Source organism: Branchiostoma floridae, chromosome 19 (assembly GCF_000003815.2).
Source record: "Branchiostoma floridae strain S238N-H82 chromosome 19, Bfl_VNyyK, whole genome shotgun sequence".
Taxonomy (NCBI): Eukaryota; Metazoa; Chordata; class Leptocardii; order Amphioxiformes; family Branchiostomatidae; genus Branchiostoma; species Branchiostoma floridae.
Genome location: NC_049997.1, coordinates 13491965 through 13517253, shown reverse-complemented (window position 1 = coordinate 13517253; position 25289 = coordinate 13491965). Strand labels below are relative to the sequence as shown.

At 42.6% G+C, this 25289-nt stretch overlaps 2 protein-coding genes across 3 annotated transcripts in view; one reads left to right on the top strand and one right to left on the bottom strand.

Annotated features, from left to right (window-relative positions):
- Window positions 1-7155: 7155 nt before the first annotated feature.
- Window positions 7156-10363, bottom strand: LOC118407241. The gene is made up of 4 exons (XM_035807700.1): window positions 10268-10363; window positions 9709-9821; window positions 8992-9101; window positions 7156-7750 (listed from the first exon to the last, which is right to left on the bottom strand). The coding sequence occupies exons 1-4, from the start codon at window positions 10336-10338 to the stop codon at window positions 7604-7606; spliced, it is 441 nt and encodes a 146-aa protein (XP_035663593.1). The 5' UTR covers window positions 10339-10363; the 3' UTR covers window positions 7156-7603.
- A 4916-nt stretch (window positions 10364-15279) lies between these two features.
- The window catches only part of LOC118406605, a 20341-nt gene continuing 10331 nt past the window's right edge, over window positions 15280-25289 (top strand). Inside the window, exons 1-6 of one of the 2 annotated variants that reach the window (XM_035806767.1) lie at window positions 15280-15476; window positions 15579-15716; window positions 16759-16853; window positions 17065-17174; window positions 17932-18032; window positions 18866-18914. In XM_035806767.1, coding sequence (XP_035662660.1) covers window positions 15381-15476; window positions 15579-15716; window positions 16759-16853; window positions 17065-17174; window positions 17932-18032; window positions 18866-18914 — 589 coding nt within the window. In that variant the 5' untranslated portion in view covers window positions 15280-15380. Of the gene's footprint in view, window positions 15477-15578; window positions 15717-16758; window positions 16854-17064; window positions 17175-17931; window positions 18033-18865; window positions 19107-25289 lie in introns of those variants that run through there. The other variant, XM_035806768.1, reaches the window with a different exon arrangement.

The following is a 25289-nucleotide window of genomic DNA, read 5'->3' as shown; positions in this document are numbered from 1 at the left end:
AGGAAGCAGACTTTGCAGGTGTGGGGGCAACGTCCATTCAACAGTTTGTACATGGTTACTGCCGTGTGGAACTTGCGTCGGTACTGTAGTGACGGTGGGGATAGTTCGGAGTAGAGACGTTCGTATGAAGGGTACGGTAGTCCGAAGTGGCCACTGATAATCCTGGTGGTTTGATACTGGACAGATTCCAGAATCTTTTGGTCACGTTTGGTAAGGCCGGCCCAGACAATGTCAGCATACTCAAGACTTGGTCTTGTGATCATAGTGTATAGCCTGAGAAGTAGATTCTTCGGAATCTTCTTCCGTAGAGTACATAGTAGTCCGGATGATCGTCTAGCCTTTGTTGAGATGATCTCTACGTGTGTTGATCAGGACAGGGTATTTGTGACAGTGACGCCTAGGTGTTTATGACTGGTGACAACCTGTAAAACAGTTCCTCCTAGGATCACAGGAGGAATCGTGGAAGGGCGTGAGACGTAATAAACATGACTTTGCACTTGTCTATATTAGCCTCTAGTTTCCATTTTGAAAGCCAGGTTGACACAGAGCTCAACTCACTGTTTAGTGATGCGACTACGCGGTCGATAGAGCGGTGGCAAGAAGACAGTGATGTATCGTCGGCAAATAGGTTTGTTTGACACTGTGTAAGGCTAGTGGCCAGATCGTTGATGTAAAGTATAAAAAGTGTCGGTCCGAGGACGGATCCTTGCGGCACTCCGGCTAATGGAGACTTCCATTCGGAGCCTACTCCCTGAATGACGACACGTTGTCGTCTATCGGAGAGATAGCTGGTGAACCAGTCGAGCATGGGGCCATTAATCCCGTATGCTTTTAATTTAGAAAGAAGTCCTGCGTGCCAGACCTTGTCAAAGGCCTTTCGGAGGTCAAGAAATACGCAGCCTACAATTTGTCCTCTATCCATGGCGTCGGTCCATTCCTCCATTAGTCGGCACAGCTGCAGTGCGGTGTTGTCAAGTGGTCTAAATCCGCTCTGGTGGTCAGTCAGTATCGGATTTATATGGGCAATTAGTCGCTTGTTCACCAGGGTTTCCATAACCTTTGACACTGCGCTCAGTCTTTCTGGCTCCCTGTCTGTCTGGCTCCTTGTCTGTCTGGCTCCCTGTCTGCTTGGCACCCTGTCTGTCTGGCTCCCTGTCTGCCTGGCACCCTGCCTGGCTCTCTGTCTGTCTGGCAACCTGTTCGGCACCCTGTCTGGCTCCCTGTCTGTCTGGCTTCCTGTCTGTCTGACTCCCTGTCCGTCTGTGACCTTATGTGTTTGGCTCCACGTATGTCTGGCACCATGCCTGTCTTGCTCCCTGTTAGTCTGACTCCCTGTTAGTCTGACTCCCTGTATGTCTGGCTCCCTGTCTGTCTGGCACTCTTTTTGTTTGGCTCCCTGTCAATCTGGCTCCTTTTTGTCTCCCTGTCCGTCTGTCTCTCTTTGGTCTGGCTCCCTGTCTATCTGACTCCCTGTCTGTCTTGCTTCCTGTCTGTCTGACTCCCTGTCTGTCTCTCTCCCTGTCTGTCTGCCAGTCCTTTTGTTTGGCTCCCTGTCTATCTGGCTCCCTGTCTGGCTCCCTTTTTTTTTTGGCACCCTGCCCGTCTGGCTCCCTGTCTGTCTGGCTCCCTGTCTGTCTTGCTCCCTGTCTGTCTGGCTCCCTGTCTGTCTGGCACTCTTTCTGTCTGGCTCCCTGTCTGTCTGACTCCCTGTATGTCTGGCTCCCTGTCTGTCTGGCTCCCTGTCTGTCTGGACCCCTGTATGCCTTGTATCTTGTCTGTCTGGCTCCATGTCTGCCTGACAGTCTGTTTGTCTGGCTCCCTGTCGGTCTGGCTGCCTGTCTGTCTGGCTCCCTGTCTGGCTGCCTGTCTGTCTGGCACCCTGTCTGGCTGGCTGGCTCCCTGGATGGCTGGCTCCCTATCTGTTTAGCTCCCTGTCTGGCTGGCTCCCTGTCTGTCTGACACCCTGTCTTTCAGTCTAGCACGCTGTCTGTCTGGCTGCTTGTCAAGGACAAATATCAGGCTATAAGACTGCTTATACAACTATCCAAACTTCAAGGTCATTTGGGAGCCGTCCCCGTTAGGAACAAGAAAACCCTTGTCAATGAGGTCCTCCACAAACTCAAACTCGATGATTTTATCTTCGAGGCCTTTTGGGACTACACCTCGCGACAGTGACCACGCCAAAAGTGCCTTGGAGGTTGTGGACATGTCCTGTAAGCGATAAAAAGATGCACGTGTCAATATGGATACGCTCTTGTAACCTGTTGTTGTTGTGAGATTTGATGTTCAGTATCAACAACTAGAAAGGCCGACATTTGCTTGGGTGCAAATACAGCATATTTCAGCCATACCCATTCCCACGCAACATTGGATTGTTCCAAGTCACCCCTGCGCAAAAACTGAATGTTTCAACTGTAAGTTATCCCCAAAAGAGAACTAATATTGTGAATTGATTCCAGGTCAAAACAGAGCTTGCACAATATGCCCCGGGCCCATATGAAAGAATATAATCTTCCACGGGAGCGCCTATACATAACTAATTGTTTTTTAGAATCGCGGCAGCTCCTATTTTTCCAAAAGTGAAAAAAACCGCATCTTCCATTTTTAAGATTTTCTTCATGAAATTACATGACGCCACTCAACAATTTCCACTACGATAACTAGGTCTAAGTACCATTATACTCTCCTTGTGATGCGGGTACATTTATTATTGCGGTGAACTTTTTTTAATCAAGTAGGGCATATGTTTTAATAATTATCAAGCAGGTGCAGGTACTGTGTAGTACGAGTGTTTTTTTTCAAGCTAAAAACTTAAATCTTCTTGTTTTCTATGAGCCATTACATAAACGGAGACGTCTCGAATTTTTACAAGAATTTTACCACCCTGTCGCTTCATTTCTTTTCTGAAAAATCCCAGGACCAACAAGTTAACTTGATTTGACTTTATCTATATATTTCAATTTACCTTCAATTTCTTTGTTAAGTATATGCCCCTGCATACCACTGTTAAATTGTTTTACTTTGTATGCAATCAGCTATCGGACGTAATGTTGTCTTAGTGTTATAATTTCATGCTCGAGACCCGGAGGATAGGAGTTTCTACCTTGTTCGGGGGTTTCTTTTCGGAGGTCAGTGGTGATACTCTGGTACTGAGAGTGTTTTATTGGGCTCAAACTCTGGCAGTTTAAAGTTACTTACAATTTGAATGTACAAAGTGTACGTCAAAAAAGAACAACAACAACACTAGAAGTACCTACATTTGCTCGGGAGAAAATACATGCATTCTCGCCACTGTCAAACTTACGTATCAAAACTAAACGCAAACTGTCCAAATTTCCCGCGTTTTCCGCCAATTAACATTTTCTCGATTGTCTCAACTAACCTCCAAAGTCAAATCTGCCGAAAATGATTGATAGTGCCATGTGTAATGTTGGTAAATTCATCGACACAGACTTGTATTCTAACTTTCAATGCACGCGTACCGTCCGCTACCGCTCAAATGACCCTGTCTGAACTCCAAATCCTCGCAAACTACAATTTCAAACCGGTCACAGGGTGACATATGGCCACTGTAAGGCTGTAATATGAATCTGTTTGTGTATATACGGGATTGCAAGGCCCCGCTTATGAATATAAACTAGCATTCGCTTTCCTCGTCGCTGATTGGCTGGATCCATAAAGTAATTAACTCTCGCTCTCCCCAGACCGCTGGCACCTGGCACGTGTGGGCTCTGGGGTCACGGGAGTTCACGGGAGAATGCCGAAAGAAAACAAATTTCCCCTCAGAAAAGTGCAGAAATTAATAATTTGAAATTGGTTTATGCCAAAACTTTTACTTGGATCATTTTAACAACTATCTAATGCCTATCTACACCAAATTTAAGGTCATTCCATTGTAATTCAAGGGTACAGGGGGCCAAAATATACCGTTTTGTTCAAAACATGACCTTTAAACTTCAATAAAATCATTTTAGAGGCAGATATGAAAAAAATGAGAAAAAAGCACCTGGGTATTGACCCACTCTTCCCTTGTGCCAAATTTCAGGTCATTCGGTCTAGGAACGACGGAGATGATTCGATTTGAAGATTTGACAGGAGAAAGAAAGAAAGAAAGAAAGAAACATTACGAATACAATATATTTCACCATACCATATATGGTATGGCTGAAATATAATAAACCATCATTTGAGTATCCATTTACAGTTCAATAAGGAAATGATGAAATAGAAAAATGATGCCAACCTAAGTATACCAAAATATCTATCACTTTAAGACAACATTTTGATGATAAAGACTCTGTCTTCTGACTCGCAGAATCACGCAAATTGTATATTTTCTGTACTGCAGTTTCTGTATGTTCTGCAAGAGGTCGCTTACCGTCAAGGGGTTAATGTTGTGATTGCAATGCATATTAATAAGATATGTACTATGTACCTCGTCATCTGCAACGACGATGCACCTCGCGAGGATCTGTGAGACCAGCTGGTCCTGTACTATCTGATACAGCATGTGTCGGGGGAACAGGACGAAGCCAACTGTGCATACACACGGAAAGAAAAATGTTGAGTGTCTAACGGCATAACGATTTAGCACAAGCGGAACCAAAACGTTAACGCTAGTTCACCTTTACGTATCCACAGGGTAAGCTAACGTTATATCCGCTGTAAGAATATAGGGTATTTTATACATATATAATAGAGATATCAAGTCGGCGGACGGTTATTTCAAATTGCAATATTTTTACATTATTTCAGTTTTAAATCACTTCCTGTCGACTTGACATCCCTAAATATCCCGTTTTTTAAACAACAGATATAACGTTAGGTTACCCATAGATAAAGATATACTAGCGTTTCAGGTGCTCTGATGGCGAAACCTTGGGGAATATCTCCCCTTCTCGCATCGCCTTGGCAGTGTGCCAGTTTCCCGCATGGTTCTATGATAACGACCGTCATACATCGGCATAGCTACCACGTTATACCAACGCTGTAGAAAATAATTATATGTGTGTGTTTGTTTATTCGTGCCGCAATAGTGAGTTGTGCATCATTTTTGGATGTGTCTGTCTGAGTGTGTGGGCGTGTGCACGTGTGTGTGCGTGTGTGACAGTGTCCCATACAACACCCATCACCAGAACGTAATAGCACATGCACACCCAAACTTTCCAGAACAGAAAAGAGTTACCGCAAATTTGAAAAAAAAAGGTTTTCCAATTTTCCCCATAGTTTAGGTCCTGCTTTCCGTAAACAATGCATATGGCCCATGGAGGTTTCAGAATTTCCAAGATGTCCAAGTCAGCTGCTACAAATAGGCAAAAATCTCCACTGGTTTCGCATACAGGTTCGATCACGTGATCGGACGACACACCAAAATGAGTCATTTTGCAAAAATAAGCGGGGAATTTTCACGGTTTCTCATCCAGTTTCGGTCATACCACGCTTCTTGGAAATTCCAAAGGAAGACGGCACTGTCGAGGGCTGTTATCTTTCGTAGTTTCGGTCATATGACCATGGTTATAATGATACATGTATATAAGGCATTATGTTCCTGGTTCATTGTTTAACCGGCCCGGTAGCGCACTAGAGGCGACAGTACCTAGGCACAGTTCTAAGTCAAAGGTAAGAAACTATTTTATATTGCGCTATACATTACATAGCTTTAGTTTAGTTGATAATTGTCTTGAAAAATGGAGATATAGTTTTTGTGTGTGGATGTGTGTGCGTGTGTGTGTGCGCGCGCGCGCGGCTCTGTGTGTGTGTGTTTCCGGATTTTTGTAGACAGCATAACTCAAGAACCTCTTGTTCTTAATTCATGGATTCGCTCTCACATTGGGAGTGAATGTGGTCCTATCTGAAACTCGGCTACCCCGACTTATAGAAATAAAGGTGTGGAAATTTCTAAATCTCCAAGCAGATGTTGGAAAGACATCGTAACGTCTGTATTTTTGCCCGTTCTCGCCACGGGTGGATGGATGCTTTGATAGGGATGCGTATGTGAAAATAAAACGTAACACCTGGTTTGGAATTGTGTTTATTAGCAGTCATTGCTAAAACAAAGGAATGCAAATTTTACGTACAATAGTTCTGCCATAGGATGCAATAAATGTGTATGTATGTTGTATACAGTAAAAGCAATGAGAACATAGCGTCAGAATTGTAGCCGGAAATGTAGTCATGAAGCTGTACATCTAAATGTCAAAATGTATGTAATTGTACACTTTTTTAACAGCTTTATTGAAAAGTAAAAACGTAAGACGCTTGTAAGTCCTAGGGGAGACGCCTGGTAAGCTTCTATTAAAGTCCTGTCCATATCTATCATAGGCCGTCAGTGGTCGTCTTACCTTTAGAACAAACACCGCATGGCCTCGAAGATGTTCTGGAGACCCTCACGGTGACGCCTGGTGACCGGTGGCGCCATCCTGCTCCTTTCCGCCGCCAAACATGTGGCCCAGAAGAGACGTACGGTCCTGCCCAGCCTGAAACAGACCCTCCAGGCCACATGTAGGTTTTGCGCACGGCCCGTGGAAAAGTACTGGCCTATGATTGGCCCCCTTCAGAGACTTCCTGGCTTGCCATTGGTTGGAAAAATGCACATTTTCCATTGGTTATCTATATGCTGATGAGATTTATTAAAAAGCAAGCGCGCCACCTCCTGCAGTTGGTAACGCCAAATGTGGGTATGCCTGATGAACACCACAAACTTTGGACTTATCTGCAGGCAGATTTACCGTTGGTGATTTTCGCCTATTCTTAAACATATGTGACCATGTGTGGAAAAAATGTGACCCAATATCTGCTGGTCAATCAGAATTTTATTGTTGCCATCTTTGACGAAATCTCCTTGGTTATACAAAGGCTAAGAAACACGATATAACACGTTAATTCAGATGACGGTGAAAAAAAGCTTGTTCTTTAAAGGGGCATTCCACTCCAGAAGGGAGTATTGTTTTCCAATAGATAATGTGTCAATGAAAACACACAACGTACTTTTCCCTCCTGATTCCGGGTCTCCATGTCATATATTATCCTGTCTATGGGAGTTGCTATCCAGAAGAAAATTTTTAGGAAGGGATTATTTTGTTCAGATTTTGGCCGAAGTGATCAAACAAAATATAGTTTAACTGTACGTAGAAAATAAAATGCACAGGACACTGGTATTTTAAAACCGTGTTGTAATTGGTGTTGGCAGGCATACATTGTGGAAGGACAAGCATATTCATAAACTGAACAGACAAGTACAATGTTAACTACACAGTTGCTTTAATCAGTTATTATAAACAGAGCGCAAAATACAGGAAGTCTGCTTTGAATTTCACCAATCCAAGATATCAGATCGGAAATTGATGTCCCTTGCCATTGCAAACCGGTCCAACCCCCCTCCCCCGCACTCACACCACCCTAAAAAGGCTAGGGTCGACAGTTTTTCGTGACAGAACCAACAACCGACATGGATCTAAAACAGCATTTTGTGTACAAAGACAGTTGAACTTCGCAAGAGACTTAACGTTACACGATTGTCCTCTGGAATGCCCCAAGTTAGTGATGGTATGACGATCGCGCGACCTATGTGACCGAATCTCATGACTTAACAGATAACGAGGACCTAACAGATGACGAGTTTGAACTGGGTGCCCTCCTCGTTCTCGGGAACCAGAGTCCCTCGCTCGATCAGACTCTCCACGAACTCAAACTCCATCAGCTTGTCGCCGAGGTCGTTCGGGATGCCGCCATACTTCGGAGCTCTAACCGCCTGGAGTTTCAGAACAGCAAGAACGTGGAAAAATAAGAGTTCGGAGACCTCATATCTCCATGAAATATTCTGATTATGCAAATGACTTTTACATATGCATAATATATACTTGGTTATGTACACCTTTGACTAACTTACACAGGTCATAATGTTGACAATCTGATTATTTCCTGTATGTGCATATGACACTTTTACGTTAATAATGCAAATTAGGGAATAATCTGTATAATTAGTACCTGCTTATCTTTAACTCTTTAACCACATACACACAGACAAACATACACACAGACAGACACACGTACACCCAAAATGCTTATCTTTAACTCTTTAACCACATACACACAGACAAACATACACACAGACAGACACACGTACACCCAAAATAATATCTCCATTTTCATGGAGATAATAAGGTCCTTTAAACACAACGTATAAGGGATCTTGTCCTGTTGAACCCGTACATATACGGGATGCACATATATGATGTCTGTATCTTTATGGGTTTGGAGTATTTCTTACTTAATGCGGCAAGCCGGAACAAACCACATCGACTGGGGAGATCTGATCTGATTAATCAATATGCTTAAATATGCAAAAAAATTCTCAGCAGGACAAAGGTCAAGTAAGGAGATCCAATATACCCTAATCTATAGGTCATTGGGAGAAATCATCTTTGAATTAAACTAAATGTGTACACGTTTTCGCATTTGGCACCACTATTCTTTTGTATAAAGGCCCCCGTTTCACTAGAGGGCGATTGCGATGCGCTCTCACTGCGATCTAAATAGTACATGCGTAACTTTTGATTTCATACTGGGTACATCATACAGCATGTAAAAGTGTGACTGAGAGGACAGCAAAAAACACAAGTGTAAATAAAATTTCTTTTCTATACAATTCGTTGAGCCATTTTTCAAATTCTATGTCGCAGAGAGAGCGCGGCGAGAGCGCCGTCCTAGCGGAAAGGGGGTATAAGTAATGACTAGTGTGTGTAATACCCCTGTCACATTGTGCGAAAATCGATCGGCCGACGATTCTGCGGCAATCGCCCGAGCCTCGCTTATAATAATAACTTTATTGCACAACAATTGTACAAGGTACAAAGTATGGCTTATATGTGACAGGGCGGTTTTCAGGTTAAAAATACGCGCAACCCTCTGTCGATCTTAAAAATGGCCGATCTTCCATCGATACACCCGAAGATCGTGGATAATGTGACAGGGGTATAATGACGATAATACCTGAGAACCATCACCGATGACCCCTTCTGTGATGGCCTGGGCGACCTTTGAGTCCCCTGCCAACTTCTTCCAGATGATGTCAGGCAAGCTTTTCGCCACGTTCAGGGTCCCTGTTAACACATAACGTGGGATACAACTTTGAAGCTACTCTGCAGTACCGTAAGTAGTCGCTAGGAAGTCATTTATCCAACTTGACTTAGCTTTTTGCAACCCCTACCTAATCACAAAATATTATACAGAACCATCCATAGATACTGTACTTGTGTTGTTAACAAACAAACAAACACACACACACACACACACAAACATAAACAGCCCGTTGCAGAATCGTAGGAAAACGCCAGGTTTACCATTTTCGAACAAGTCTCTGTAGGGCCTCCCAAAGGTCAAGCTAGTCGATATAGCTGCAAAAAATTGGCCCACAGATAGGGTACATAGTTGCCAATGGGTTCCACATTGCCTGGTCTTAGCTCAGAAGTCCTTTACCAAAGTGTCTACCCCATTTCTACAGTCTGTGACTACGTTTCTACCTTCATGAATAACGGAGGGTATTGTTTCCGGTGTCTGTGTGTGTCTGTTTTGTATGACCTGACATTTAAATTGATTGTAATGATATGGTTGTATCTTTTGTCTTGCTATGGTCTTTTTTTGCACAAAGCTTTTGATTAAAAAGTTGGTGTAAAAATCCTATTATCTATCATGCAGCAATCTCCTTACCCGCGATGCACCTTTTGACAGCCATGAAAAAGTCGAATTCTTCTTTGCGACAGACGTAGGCCAGGAAGACGTCGTACGTGCCGTTCGTGTTGGCTCGCACGAACAGGTAGTACCTAGATCGGATGCAATTATTTTCATGGCGTAAACTTACAAAACAATGATTGTATTTAATGCTCTACGGGCCTTTCATTTGCGTCATAATAATTATAATCTGAATCCCCTGGCGGCCATGTTGGTGGGTAATTGGATTAAGCATCTTCGTGTGTTTTACAGACGCACGTTGTAATCCAAAATGGCGCAGATGACGTCATATGAAAAGCTTTAATTTATAAACCCAACATCTTGTTAGACGTTCGTGGGACAGAGGACAAATAGGGCAAATTCTCAACGTCTCATCGACTTATTTTCAGAATAAAATGTCTTCAGTATATTTTGATGTGGAAGTCATTCTGATGTGGTAAATTTATGTAGTTTTTTTAACATATCAACCTCAAAATGGACCATGCAAATTCGGACTTTGAATAAGGGAAGGGGCACCAAATCAAACAAACCTACTTACCTGTAGAATTTATCATGGAAACCGTGCTGGTTTCTGCCCTTGTAGACTTCCGCCCGTCCAGTGGCGTGCATTCTCTTGGCAACGTTTACTCGAGCCTTTTATAGGAAAGAAAGATAAGAGTATTGAACAAGATGTACTCCAAAAGCATAGATTCGGCCCCGGCTGTTTTTGACGTGTTTTAAGGTGTCGGAATTTCTAGTTTTCCCCGTTTTCTTCATGTTCGCCTGCCAGAAGCGGACATAAAAACGAGACATATAAGAAAGCCTCAAAAACCTCTAAAATCTTAAAAAAAAACAGTCGGGGATGAACCTCTACTTTAACTTGGAGAGTAGATAGAAATAGAAATTTTGGCAAGTTCGCACATAATTTGTAAAAAATGGTACCGATAGTGCTCAAAACAAGACAATCAGAGAAGTCAAAGATCACCCATTCGCAGAGGTACGAGATCTTCGAACTCTTGTTCATACGGTAACGTTTTTTTGTGAGATAAACCTCACCTGAACGTCCTCCCTGAAGTTGGGGAAACCCTCGTCCACACACTCCACAATCAGGTCCAGCCCCTCCCTGTCCAGCTGGGTGTAGGACTCCACACTGAACTCCTTAGTCAGGGACTGCCAGCCGCATTCTTTCAGCGCCTGCAACATGAGATGAACTGTGCAACTTCGTGCAGACGACATGACAAACTACATACGAATGTGGCAAAGGGAACATAGAGATAGAGATGCGAACACTCATCACATCGAACAACAACAATACTCTGTCGTCGGAGGTTACCCTCCGTCACAGAGTAAAAATCCATGTTAAATAACTTTCCCAAGGGCAGAACATCGGGACCTGCTACTAAGAATCGTCATGCAAGATTCTAGTCAACACAGTCAACAAATGATTTACGTTCATGGTATAGAAAGAAATATTTCACTTTTGTTATAATAGTTTTCATGATTCAATGATAACTCACGGTTTGGATTGCCACGCGGACGTCCACCTGGAAGCGTCTGATCTTTCCGCTCAGAATAGCGGTGTTCTGTTGTTCCACTAGTGCCATGTTCACCTACTGGGGTCAACAGAACTGGGTTAATTAGAGTTAGGAGACAGCGACAACATTTTATTAAACAAGAATTTTTTTTCAATCTTATTAGATATGCAAATTAAGGTCTACTTTGCATAATTTGAACTTCATTATATACACCAAAGATACTTGCAAACTGAATATCATGGAAATCCGTCGTTACTATACGTCGTACTATGTTCCGTAATGCTCCTTGGAAATTTTTGACAACAACGCCCCTGCAGTTCCAGAGCAAGCTACATGTCGCTTCTTCCTTTAATACATCACAAGCTATCTATCACCAAAGAATAAAGACCATAGCATGTCTAGGTCAAAAGATACAAAAAATGGAATTTTTCATCAACGGGTTCGCCCCCGACGACAAACCCGGTATTGCCATGGAGATTAACAAAACACTCGGATCAGTGATACAGTCTCTACCTGCCATCGACACAACAGCACTGCCCGCGTACTTACCTTCGTTTCCGGCACCATGTGTTCAACCCTGGGATGTCTACAAAGAACTACAAAGGGTCAAAACACGCAAAGCAGCTGGACCAGATGGCATTCCTGGTAAAATAATCAAAGAATTTGCGTGTGAACTGAGCGAACCTTTCACCGACATTCTCAATAGCTCCCTCCAACAAGGTAAACCAACAAGGCTTAGTGCCGGACGAATGGAAATGTGCGGTCATTGTTCCAATACCTAAGACAAAACCTCCTTCGATAGCCGAACTTCGTCCGATCTCCTTGACATCCCTGCTAGCGAAAGTCGCCGAACGTTTTGTCTCGCGGTGGGTGCTGACCGACATCGCTCCCCAAATCGATGTTCAACAGTACGGCTGCCTCAAGGGCAAATCGACAACACATTGCCTTCTAGATTTGACCAACGAGGTTTTCAAAGCCACCGATAGACCCGGCGTCCTGTGTTCTCTTGTTTCAACCGATTATAGCAAGGCCTTCGATCGTGTGTGTCATAACCTTGCTATCCAACGTCTGCTTGATCTCGGCCTGCGCCCCTCCGTGACAAGATGGATTGTAGACTTCCTCTCTAACAGGAGCCAGGCTGTACGCTACCATGGAACACTTTCCGACAGCTTGAAGGTGACCTGTGGATTACCCCAGGGGACTCTACTCGGGCCTTTGATTTTCCTTGCGTATATCAACAGCGCCGCACATCAGGCTGCCTCCAAACGCTGGAAATTCGTTGATGACCTGAATTTGTTGGAAATAAGAACCCCCAACTTAAATCCTTCAAGTATGCAGCAGGACTTGAACGACTTGGACAACTGGTCTCGAACCAGCCATATGAAACTGCATCCCAAGAAGTGTCAAGTCATGCATATCCAATTCAGGAAGACCCCGTACCCAACACCTCCTCTCACGATCGACAACACAGAGCTCCAACAGGTTGTAGTTATGAAAATCCTGGGTGTGCTGCTTCAGTCTGATTTACGATGGAACTCCCATGTCGACTCCATTTGTAGCAAATCAAGTCGACGTCTGTGCCTCCTCCGCAAACTGAAACACTTTCACGTATCCATCGACGACCTTGTCACAGTGTATGTGTCTTACATTCGACCAGTCCTGGAGTATTGTGCCCCCGTCTGGCATTCCGGGCTCACCACAGCACTTAGTGACAGGATCGAGAAGGTCCAACGGAGAGCTGTGCGTATTATACTGGGGCACAACTACACGTCTTACACCGATGCCTGTTCTGACTTGGGACTACCTTCTCTACAAGCACGACGTCTTGACCTGATCAAAAACTTTGCTAACTCTCTCAGCCAGTCTGAACATTTCTTGCACTTACTGCCACCAGCCAGAGGTGAGATCAGTGGCAGACTGACAATATCATTCCACAAACTGAACACTACTCGCTGTAGAACTGAACGCTATCGCAACAGCGCTGTACCCTTCATGGTCCGCCTTTTGAACGAGTAATTGTCACCTCAGTGTTTTTGTACCAAATAGCATTATGTATTTTGAATAGCTATATACTGATATTACTGTGTTAAGTAAATTCTATCTTAAATGTTTTGGTAATGACACTTCATTTTATCCCAATACTGTTTTAATTTGTCGGTCTGAAATGCCTTTTAAGAACTATGTTATTGCCTCGATTTTAACCACTTTGATGTTAACGGTTTGTAATGACAAGTCGCAATTCAGCCGTGTGGCTGCAATGTCATTGTCAAGTTGTTGAATTTCGAAATAAACCAGTCATATAATTTCTGCTGCAGTATCAAGGTCACATAGAGGGGGCCTCGAATAGACCTTGACCTTTGTCTTCCCAACACCTACCCACATACCAAATATCATCACAATCCATCCAGAGGTCTTTCAGTTATGCTGACTACAAAAATCTGGGAAGACAGAGAAAGAGACAGACACGCTTAAAACGATATCTCTATTTTTCATAGAAATAATGCAGTGGACGTGTTTATATCTGGAATCGTGTGACGTCCTTGTTTTGTATGCATCGCGTGCACACAATAGTAATCTCCGAGCACATGTCGGAGGAAGCTTGTTACAGTAACGTATTCTAGCTTCTCTGACAACAACCCGCCGCTAAAACAAAACGACCAGCTGTTTCTGCTGGTAGTCAGAAACAAGGTCACGGTGGTTTCCGCTCCAATATCTGCATGGAGGTCACGGAGGATAACCCGCACGACTGGAATATTTATCCGAAATAGTCGGAAGCCTTGTTATATATTCTGCAAGCATCGCGCATCCCTATCAAAACATCCATCAACTCGTAGCGAGACTGGAACAAAAATACAGACGTTACAATCTCTTTCTAACGTCTGCTTGGAGATTTGAAATTTTCGACAGCTTTATTTCTATAAGACAAGGTAGCCGAGTTTCAGATAGGACCGCATTCACTCCCAATGTAGAGCGAATGCATCAATGAAACAATACTGACAAAAATCCACAAACACACACACAAGCACGCATGCACGCACGCACGCAAACGCGCGCGCGCGCGCGCAATGTAAAATAGTTTCTTACCTTGGACGTAGAACTGTGTCTAGGTACTTTTTTCTATTGCGCTACGGGCCGGTTAAAGAATGAACCAGGAACATAATGCCTTATATACATGTATCATTATAACAATGGTCATGTGAACGAAACTACGAAAGATAACAGCCCTAGACAGTGACGTCTTCTTTTGGAATTTCCAAGAATAGTGGTATGACCGAAACTGCATGAGAAACCGTGAGAATTTCCCGTTTATTTTTGCAAATGACTCATTTTTGTGTGTCGTCAGATCACGTGATCGAACCTGTATGCGAAACCAGACGAGATTTTTGTCTATTTTTAGCAACTGACGTCGACATCTTGGAAATTCTTATACCTCCACATACAATGTGAACAGGAACGAAACTATGGGGAAATAACTTTTTCTTGTAAGTGTGGTAATTTTTGTTCAGTAGAAAGTCCGGATGGGTGAGGTACTATAACGTTCCGGTGATGGGTGTTGTATGGGACACTGACTTTAGATTGTGCATGGGCGTTTTGTATATACTCCTACACACGCACACATGGCTACACATACGCGTGCACACACACACACGCACGCGCGCGCGCGCGCACACACAGATATCCAACATAACTTCGCACAAATAAACCCCCCACACACGCACACACACGCATGCACACACATGCACACACACACAGTAACACACGCACACAGACATCCAACATAACTTCGCACAAATAAAAGCCACCCGCACACAAACGCACACGCACACGCACACACACACACACACACACACACACACACACACACACACACACACACACACACAAACATATAATTCATTTCTACAGCGTATATATGACGTAGTAGCTATGGCTGTGTATGACATCCCATCATAGAAACCACGCGGTAAACTGGCGCACTGCCAAGTGCCAAGGCAATCCAAGAAGGGGAGATATTCCCGATGGTTTCGCCTTCACTGCGGTAGTTTCAGTTCCTGTTTCATAGAAACTGGAGATAGGCCACTGTCTTTATGTACGCTTCCCTACCATCCTTTGAATGCTAACATTTTATCGACTGACATGGCAGTGTGCCGGCCTGTCACCGTGGCCAAAGAGGTGTCGCTGTCTGGCAAGATTAAGAGATTCTCCGAAAATGAACGGCAACTGTTAAAAAAGGTATGGACAGTCTTTTTTTTTTATAATCGAGGCTCTTCTTAAGTGATTGGCATGAGCGTTAGTGATGATGTGTTTATTTTGTTCCCATATCTTGACACTCAGACCCTACAGTCTCACGGGTGGCAGTCCCTCTCCAAGGACTTCAGGATCCACACATACACAGACGTCAGGAGGGAGCACCTTGCGGGTCTTGTCGGCGACTTGGACGATGCCTGTCTTGAATTGAAAGAAGACGTTAATGTACATTTTAACAACAAATGTAGAAACCGTATTTCATTCTATTTATTTCTGGCATTCCTGGCTAAACATTTCGTCCTTGGGAAATACAGTTTTCCTCACTCCACCCAGGTGTATTGATGAATGGATGAATGAATGAAAGAAAGAATTAAGGGTTAATGACCCGCCCCGAGGTGTATATGGTGTCATAACGCCTGGTCCTTTTGCTATAACCACTGAATAAAACCATCGAGTGAGCGAAGCGAACGAGGTGGTTTTATGAGGAGCCGCTAAATCTCTGCCGGCTTTCCTGAGGCATTCCGGGATCCCTGTGCTTCACAGCTCTTGAGAATCTCGTTCACTACGAACTCAGACACGACTTCTCCGAAGAACGGTAGCATTTTGGTCCTCCAGCGTCATGACCGCTACTCAATGGCGGACCGTGGTGTTATTGTCGTCTGAACTTGAATGGGCGGGGGTGCAAATAATTTTATTTTCCAATTGCAGTTTAAATTGGACATGACTTGAAATAGATTTTATTGTCTTAAGTATTATAGGTAATTCAATGTTGTTTTAAGACGGCAAATGTTTTCTTTGGACAAAGAAACACGCACTACCGATGTTAATAGAGGGAGCCATCCCCCCTGCCATGCCTGTACTTATACCCCTATCTTGGCAGATGGACGATTCCTGGATATCTCATTCTGATTGGCCAGCGTCCTGTTTGTCTGTCCTTCTGATTGGTTTAAACTTTCTATTAAAAGTTTTTAATGCACACGTGCGATAATCAAAAATATAATGCACGGCTGTTACGGCGTCATAACCAGCATGAAATGGGGCCTTCTGATTGGCCCACGTCCCCTGGCTATATGATAATGAACTTTATTGCACGACATGTGTACATGGTACAATGGAAGGCAACAATGATAAATCAATGGGTACCTGACTTCAGTTGTAATCTGGGACGTAAAAGGCAATGGAAGGAGATACTATACTCACATACAATGTCTCAAAGGCTAAGTATATGGTACCTGTAGCTACGTAGTCATGCGGTTTTCCTACACAGGCTCGGCTTGAGCTAGTGAAGAGGATGTGCTGTAACGGAGAAGTGCACGTGTACAAGGGAGGCAGCCATGAGGGGTCTAAACGTCTCTTCTACAGGTAATGGCATGTTGTTCTTTAACACTGGAGACGTTAGAATGCTTGTTCATTTGTTTGTTTGTTTGTTTGTTTGTTTGTTTGCTTTACATGCCTGGTATGCCTAGGAAAAATTATTTTGTACACGTGATCAACTTGTTAATATCAGATGACAGAAATAAGTAACGTTAAACATAACCAGACTGTTCCAATAAGACAAACCCTATCCCCTTAGGTACTACCTGTTCATACGAGCCAACACTACTGGAACATACGACGTGTTTCTGGCTAGCCTGTGTCGCAAGGAGGAGGAGCTAGGACTTTTCGGACTGCTTTGGAATGCCAGTATGTAATGTCTTTAAAATAGCATAAATGTCCAGTCATTGTTATAACATAATTTGCTACATGTATGGTGCGAAACAAGAGTTCCAAGATCTCACGCCTTTGTGAAATATTTCCTGTATGCCTTGTGCAAAATTATAACATATTGTAGTTGTATTATAACATAGTCCAGTTGATAATGTTGTAATCAAGTTTTTGATTGACATTACATGCGTTTATCATTCACTGTACGGTGAAGGCGACTAGCATATGGAAAATATGTAACTTCAAAAACACAAACAGGGAGACCAAATAAGTACATCCTCGTGCTTGTGTCACAAGGTTGATAAATAGCTGATTCCACCAACTCTAAACTCCGCTTCCTGTCCCTCTGTAATGAGATGCCTAGCATATGGAGGGGGATATACAGATATACCGACAGACACACCGGAAGCAACACAATACCTTGTTAAACGGAATATAAAGCACTTTCAGAGCACCTGAAACGCTAGCATATCTTTATCTATGGGTAAACTATATATATTGTTTAAAAAATGGGATATTTAGGTATGTCAAGGAGGTGATTTAAAACTGAAATAATGTCAAAATATTGCAATTTGAAAGAACCGGCCGCCGACTTGATATCTTTAAATACCCTATATTCTTCATACAGCGAATATAACGTAAGCTTGGTGAACTAGCGTTAACGTTTTGGTTCCGCTCATGCTAAATCGTTATGCCGTTAGACACTCAACATTTTTCTTTCCGTTTGTATACACAGTTGGCTTCGTCCTGTTCCCCCAACACATGCTGTATCAGATAGTACAGGACCAGCTGGTCTCACAGATCCTCGCTAGGTGCATCGTCGTTGCAGATGACGAGGTACATCGTACATATCTTGATATATGCATTGCTTGGTAGTAATCACAACATTAAGACATCTACCCTTGACGGTAAGCGTCCTCTTGCAGAACACAAACAAACTGCAGTACAGAAACACAATATACAATTTGTGTGATTCTGCGTCAGAAGATAGAGTCTATTTCATAAGAAAGTTGTCTTTAAGTGATAGATATTTAGGTATGCATCATTTTTTTTCATTTCATCCTTTCCTTATAGAACTGATAAAAATATTAATCTATGTATTGATACTCATATGCTGGTCGTTTGTTGATTCAGAACATCATTACGTATGTCTACAGTCACTAAGCTGCACTGCAGTTTAAATCTACACAATAGCGTCAGACGTAATCGTAAATCAAATAAGAAATCAAAGATTTCATATCAAAGATTTCATATCTATTTCCGTAAAATGGTTTTGTGAAATTCTTTACACCGAAAACAAGACCTCCATACATTTCTACTCTCCAAGAACGGGGTCGACTATTTTTGGCGTGTTCTTAGGCCTTATGTCGGACTTTATACTTTTCCCCTTTTCGTGAAAGAAAGGGGACAAAATAGCTCACAGCAACAACAACAACGACAACTCTTTTTTTCCACGCACAATTCCTGAGTGGAACGCCCTGCCTGGCACGGTTGTAAGTGCTCCCAACGTTGAGTGATTCCGTGCCGCCCTAACCCGGGACCTCACCCCCCCCCCCCTACAATGCCCCATGCGGGGCTATTTGGGGGTACTCCAATGTAGATGTAGATGTAGACAAGTTATAAAAAAGCGTATCCATATTGACATGTGTACCTTTTTATACTGCTTACAGGACATGTCCGCAACCTCCAAGGCACTTTTGGCGTGGTCACTGTCGCGAGGTGTGGTCCCAAAAGGCCTCGAAGATAAAATCATCGAGTTCGAGTTTGTGGAGGACCTCATTGACAAGGGTTTTCTTGTTCCTAACGGGGACGGCTCCCAAATGACCTTGAAGTTTGGATAGTTGTATAAGCAGTCTTATAGCCTGATATTTGTCCTTCATATCTCTTGTTCGATCCTCTGATCACGTATGGACCTAGTATCACACCTATTCATTCTTCATTGTGATAGTAGCTATTATGATTACTAACTCAGAGGAGAGGTGTTCAACAAGTAACGATGGGTTCACGCTGCAGTACCGTTTCCTCTTATTAGGCGGCGCAGGTGAGACGCCTTGTTGTTGAAATGTCACGATTGAACCGTGTTCTATATAATGGTAGTGTTGCAGTAGCACTGTGGGTGGAGAATGCGGGATAACCACTTGAAAAACAGTCTTGAACATAACTGTCAAAGATTATGTAAGACTTATGATATTGTGTTGCAGACAGCGTAGCATGAACGTCCATAAACTACCACCACTTACACAAGTCATAAAGACATAGAGACGTAAGCTGTATGGTTTGTCAGTAACCCTCAGCGCATGTACGTAAATGTCACCAGTATGTAGCACCATGGCATAGAAAATAGAGACTGGTCACTAGCCTAGAGTACAGATCTAAAACATTATTTACACCACTGGCACCAGTAATAAGTAGAGAATCTATGGGAAAATATGGGTTACAATTATCTACGATACAACTCAATGTCCAGAAAGTAGCGCGATACGATCCAGCTGTCATAATTACATAAACCCAAAGAAAACAGAGTACTGTCGGTACGTAATGTTTATCCCTGAACAGAAACCCCTCCTCTTACTATGTCTACCAATTTTCATGCACCACTGACTACCATGTGAAAATACAACATCAAAATTCAACGGCATTGCAAAATGTTATAAACCCACTAAGTGTTGATAATAGTAAAGCGCGAAACTAGAATACAGATCTAAAACATTAAGTACATCACTGGCACCTGTAAGTATATAATCCATGGGAAAATGTAGGTTATTTCAAAGCCTACGATACAGCTGAAGTCCCTCTAATGTCCAGAAAGTGGCGCGATACGTTCTTACATCCAGCCTGCATTGCCCAACTACATAAACAACCTAAGGAAAACAGATGGATTGTTGACACGTAACATCCATGTACAGACCCCCTCCCTTTACCATTCCTACCAATTCGACCATGTAAAAGTACAACAATTTTTTTAAAAAGTCATAAATATACGGACTCATATAGTGATAATAGTGAAGTGCAAAATTAGATTACAGATCTAAAACATTATTTACAACACTGACACCGGTAAGTAGATACTCCATGGGAAAATATGAGTTATTTTCAACCCTACGATACAGCTGAAGTACCTTACATGTCCAGAAAGTAGCTCGATCCGATCTCATATTCAGCTAGGGGGACCAACTGCACAAACAGCCCAAACAAAACAGGCTACCGGCACATAACATCCCTGTGCAGACCCCCTCCCTTACCATGTCTACACATTCTATTACATCATCGGCGACCATGTAAAATACAAGAACAAAATTCAATGATAGAAAAAAATTGTCACAAATCAACGGTGTCCGATTGTTAATGATAGTGGAGTGCGAAATTTATTATAATAGGGCGTACAGATCTAAAACATTATTTACACCACTGGCGCCGGTAAGTATATAATCCATGGGAAAATATGGGTTATTTTCAACCCTACGATACAACTGAAGTACCTTACATGTCCAGAAAGTAGCTCAATATGATCTCATATTCAGCTTGGGGACCAACTACACAAACAGACCAAGCAAAACAAGTGAACTATTGACACGTCTCATCCCTGTGCAAACCCCCTTCCTTACCATATCTACACATTCTACATCATAGATAACCATGTTAAAATACAACAACAAAATTCAACGGCAAAACAAAACGTCATAAACCTACGGAGTGTTCAGATAATAGTGAAGTGCGAAACTAGAGTACAGATCTAAAACAGTGTTTACACCACTGGCACCAGTAAGTAGATAATCCATGGGGAAAATGGATTACTTAAACGCCTACAGTGAAGCTGAAGTACCTTACATGTCCAGAAAGTAGCGCGATACGTTCCTACATCCACCCTGCATTGCCCAACTACATAAACAACCTATAGAAAACACGTGGATAGTTGACACGTTACAGCCCTGTGTAGATCCCCCTCCCCTTACCAATTTTCCTGCACCACCGACAACCATGTAAAAATGCAACAACAATATTCAAAGATGCAAGAAATGTAATAAATCCACGGACCCCGATTCTTGATAATAATGGTGAAGTGTGAAACTATATTGCAGACATAGAACAATATTTACGTACATCACTAGTACTGACACCGGTGCTTGCGATACAACTGAAGTACGTTATAATCATATGTCCAGAAAGTAGTTCGATACGTTCTCACATTCAGCTTGGGAGCACCTCACAAACTACCCAAGGAAAACAAGAGAGCTACGGACTACGTAACAGGTCTGTACGAAAACCCCGGCCCACTCGCCTATTACATCAAAATTTATGAACTAATTTCCCCCATCATCAGTGATTATGAATTCCACAACGTAAAACATAACTTAACAAATACAAAGGAACTGTGGATACTATCACACCAAACTAAGAAAAACCAAGATATTCTATGTACTTAAGTGATTTTTACGAAAAGTTGTTGCCTTTCTTTTATTTGGAATATATGAAATAATTATGAATGATGACGTTTGTCGACGTTTGATTTTTTATTCGTACATTTGAAAACATTAACAGTGAAGTGAGGAAAGGTATTTGAACAAAAGTGCAGGAGGAGGGGAAAAGACAACAAGGCTTATACAATGCCTTCCTCCATTTATCCAAATATCAATCATAGTACAATGTAATAAGTATAAGATGAAATCAAGAACAAAGATATAACAAAATACTAGAGGAGATCAGTAGAATATAAATTAAGTACAAGCAATTAATCATTAGTTGTGCCAAAGAATTACATAACATTGACAAGAAAATTCATGTGATAATATAGCATACTCAAAATGAATATAACTCAGATGTTTCACAGTTGAAAACGACACAACATACTCGAATAGTTACAGATTATGTGAAACTAACATTTTCTGATTTATTTCACAACTGGGTTTTAGGGATAAATTCACACCAAAATGTACCCTGAATTAAGCTATCGCATACCCTACAATGGATTGCTGAGGGAAAACGTGTTCTAAAATGCCTGACTAATGGTTTTCTCGTTGGCCGGGTTTAGTATTAGTTCAGTATTCTCAATGTAGGTGCGTGTGTACAGCCTCTACTAACATTTAGGTAATGGCGGACTGGGGAGAAGTGTGAATGTACACAGCGGCGAGTTGGATTTTCAGTATATTGTAGTTCACAGCAAATGATATTCAAGCCCCTGCCGCGCACGTATACAGCTGGCCATGGCTTCCCGACTTTCTCCAGACCATGGTTGGGAGGTAGTATATAACATATTGATTGGAGGCAATCAGATCTAGAGGAGCTAGAATATGATGGGTTCAAGGCTTCAAGTATCATTTTCAGTAGTAGCCACTTTCTCAATATTTTCGCTTGCTGACTATGTGCAGGAGAAAGCGAAACGATTGAGCCAGTGGTTTCTATGGAGGATGACACTCAAGAAAGGCCACTCACAAAACAGCCCTGACACCGATTTGATAGGGGGTGTTTGGGAGCAACGTCGTAGGAAGGTCCTGAAACGGTAACACCCCCCCCCCCCTGCCAGGGAATCTGAGAGACTAGAATTCGAGACTAGAGCATGCAGTCTGAAGCATCTCGTACAGTACTAGTCAGGAAGGAGATATCAAACGTGTGAGAAAATGTTTTACACCAACACAGAACTGTCCAGAATGTGGTACAAAACGCGTGCATATTCAGCCTTGGATGGCCGACTACATAAACAGCAACAGAAAACAACCAGGCAATCGACCATATATGAATACAAAGACGCACCCCACCCAACTCCCGAAAACAGACCAGTCCCCTTAGATTAAACCCTTGTCCTGCTAGCATGCTGACAATTTTGTGCCAATCTTACTTCCCTCAGCTAGTGTAGTTGCTTCATCATATCAGTAAAACTTGACTTCTTTTCTGCTGCTGCTGTAGATAGATTTATTACCTGTATATTTTGGGTAGCATTTGTGTGCTTTTTTGTGTGCTTGTTGAAGGCCATCATAACTCGAGAACGCCTGGATGGGCTGTATTGTTATTTGGTCTGTGGGTAGGTCTGATGTGACCTGGAAACGGATCTTGGGCGCCCTAGCGGCTTGGTGCGGTACTGCAGCGGAACTTCCGAGTTTGATATCTCGCACAAGGCCGTGTGGAGTAAGGGCAGCCAGTAAAAGTTGCTGACATTTGAGTTTTCCGTCGCGCTGAGAGCGTGCTGGGGTCGCCAGAGACATTCCGCTAGAGCAGCTTTTTCTGGCATCGGGGCGCTCTCACGGCGATGAGGCACATTTGCCATCGCAGCGAGAGCGCCGTGAGAGCGCCGTAAAATGGACTGGAGGCATAAACTAGTGGCTGTGACCGCTCTGCGATCTCTGAACGATCAAAGATTTGATCACGCAACGAATGTCAAAGATTAAGAATGATTTTGTACGTTTTGTGCATTTTGTTGAAATTGCTTTTACATCTCACATCGTATTTTAATTATGAAATCAAGCAGGGTTCCATAAATCCGGTATTAATTGTTGTATGGTCGCTCAGGCCTAGTAGAAGGGCGGCGCCTGAATGAATGACCTGTGTGTTCTCCATTGAAACTACTGTCATTCTTGTTTTCAGGGGTCTTTATACCCCCCTCACATTAGGCGAAAATCGATCGGACGACGAGTCTGCGAGCTCTAAATTACGAGAAGGCTTGACCCTGCTGCCGACGAAGAAATGACAGAGATCCCCCCTTCCAGTCAGGGTCATGCAATTTAGAGCTCACAGACTCGTCGTCTGATCGATTTTCGCCTAATGTGAGGGGGGTATTAGTCTTCACCGAGCTGGGTCGGATTTGTCCGACACCTGACTTGTTCATTTCCCCGTACACCCCTGTCGCATTATCCACGATCTTCGGGCGTATCGATGGAAGATCGGACATATTTAAGATCGACAGAGGGTTGCGAGTATTTTTCACCTGAAAACCGTCCCTGTCACATGTAAGACATACTTTGTACCTTGACCAATTGTTGTGAAATAAAGTTATTATTATAAGCGAGGCTCGGGCGATTGCCGCAGAATCGATGTCCGATCGATTTTCGCCAAATGTGACAGGGGTATTACACACACAGTAGGACACCAATGAGCAAACAAAATTGGATTTATACGATCTATAACTTTATTACAGTGGTCTATGGTATAAAAGTATAATTTGAAAGACAGCAAAACGCACAAAACTTCAAAAATTTGATCGGGTGTTCTCAGAGGTTAGGCTCCGGCTGTTTTTTTTAGTTTTTTTTAAATAGTTTGCATCGGGCTTTCTATTTTGTATTGTATCTTGTGTTGTCAAACCCTAGCAATAAAAGATACAATACAAAATAGAGAGTCCGATAAAAACGACTAAAAAACGTTAAAAAAGTAGCCGGAGCCTAACCTCTGCTTGGAGATTAGTGCGACTCCCAATCGGCTGAAATGGATGGGCGAGCCAGAGCATTAAAGAACAGATTTGTGGTACTATATTATCAGATATATATTTGAAATCACATAAACATGTTCCAAAAATAACAGATTTTTATATATATATGATTTTCTACACATATATGTGTGCTGCAAAGAACAGATATATGTGTTACGCCAAAAATAGTTACTCAATATAATATGGTTTTGAAACGGTCAGACGTTTCGGATAGAATCCACTATCCTTCGTCAGTGACACAGAAGAGATCTGGAAGAAACAGGTCTTTTATACTCTAACTATTAATGAAGACAATTTCAGATGTCCAATAGGAAAGGTTGTAAGACAATTCAGACTGAAGACAGTTTGGATTCCAAAGAAAACAAAGCTAAGCCAAAGTCAAGCTGAAGACAATTTGGATTTCAAAGGATAGCAAGGCTAAGACACAGTTAATGCAAATGAGTCAATTAGCTCCTGTTGTTCTAGTTACAGGAGTTAAAAGATATATGTGTTACTTTATACACACATATGTGTGCCGTCAAAGACAGACATATGTGCTTAGTGGAGCACATATATATCTGTTTTCAACGGCACACATATATATCTGTTTTGCACGCAGACATATGTGTGTGCGGAAGCACATATATATCTGTGTCCTGTGGCAGACATATATGTGCTGCACCAGTCACACATATATCTGC

What these genes read in the sequence shown, in the direction of transcription:
- LOC118407241 (XM_035807700.1), bottom strand. Translation starts at nt 10,338, where the DNA reads ATGCACGCCACTGGACGGGCGGAAGTCTACAAGGGCAGAAACCAGCAC. An exon ending in TGTCAAAAGGTGCATCGCGG is followed by an intron (nt 9,102 to 9,708) that starts GTAAGGAGATTG and finishes ATGTGTTAACAG; the next exon opens with GGACCCTGAACGTGGCGAAA. An exon ending in TCATCGGTGATGGTTCTCAG is followed by an intron (nt 7,751 to 8,991) that starts GTATTATCGTCA and finishes CTGAAACTCCAG; the next exon opens with GCGGTTAGAGCTCCGAAGTA.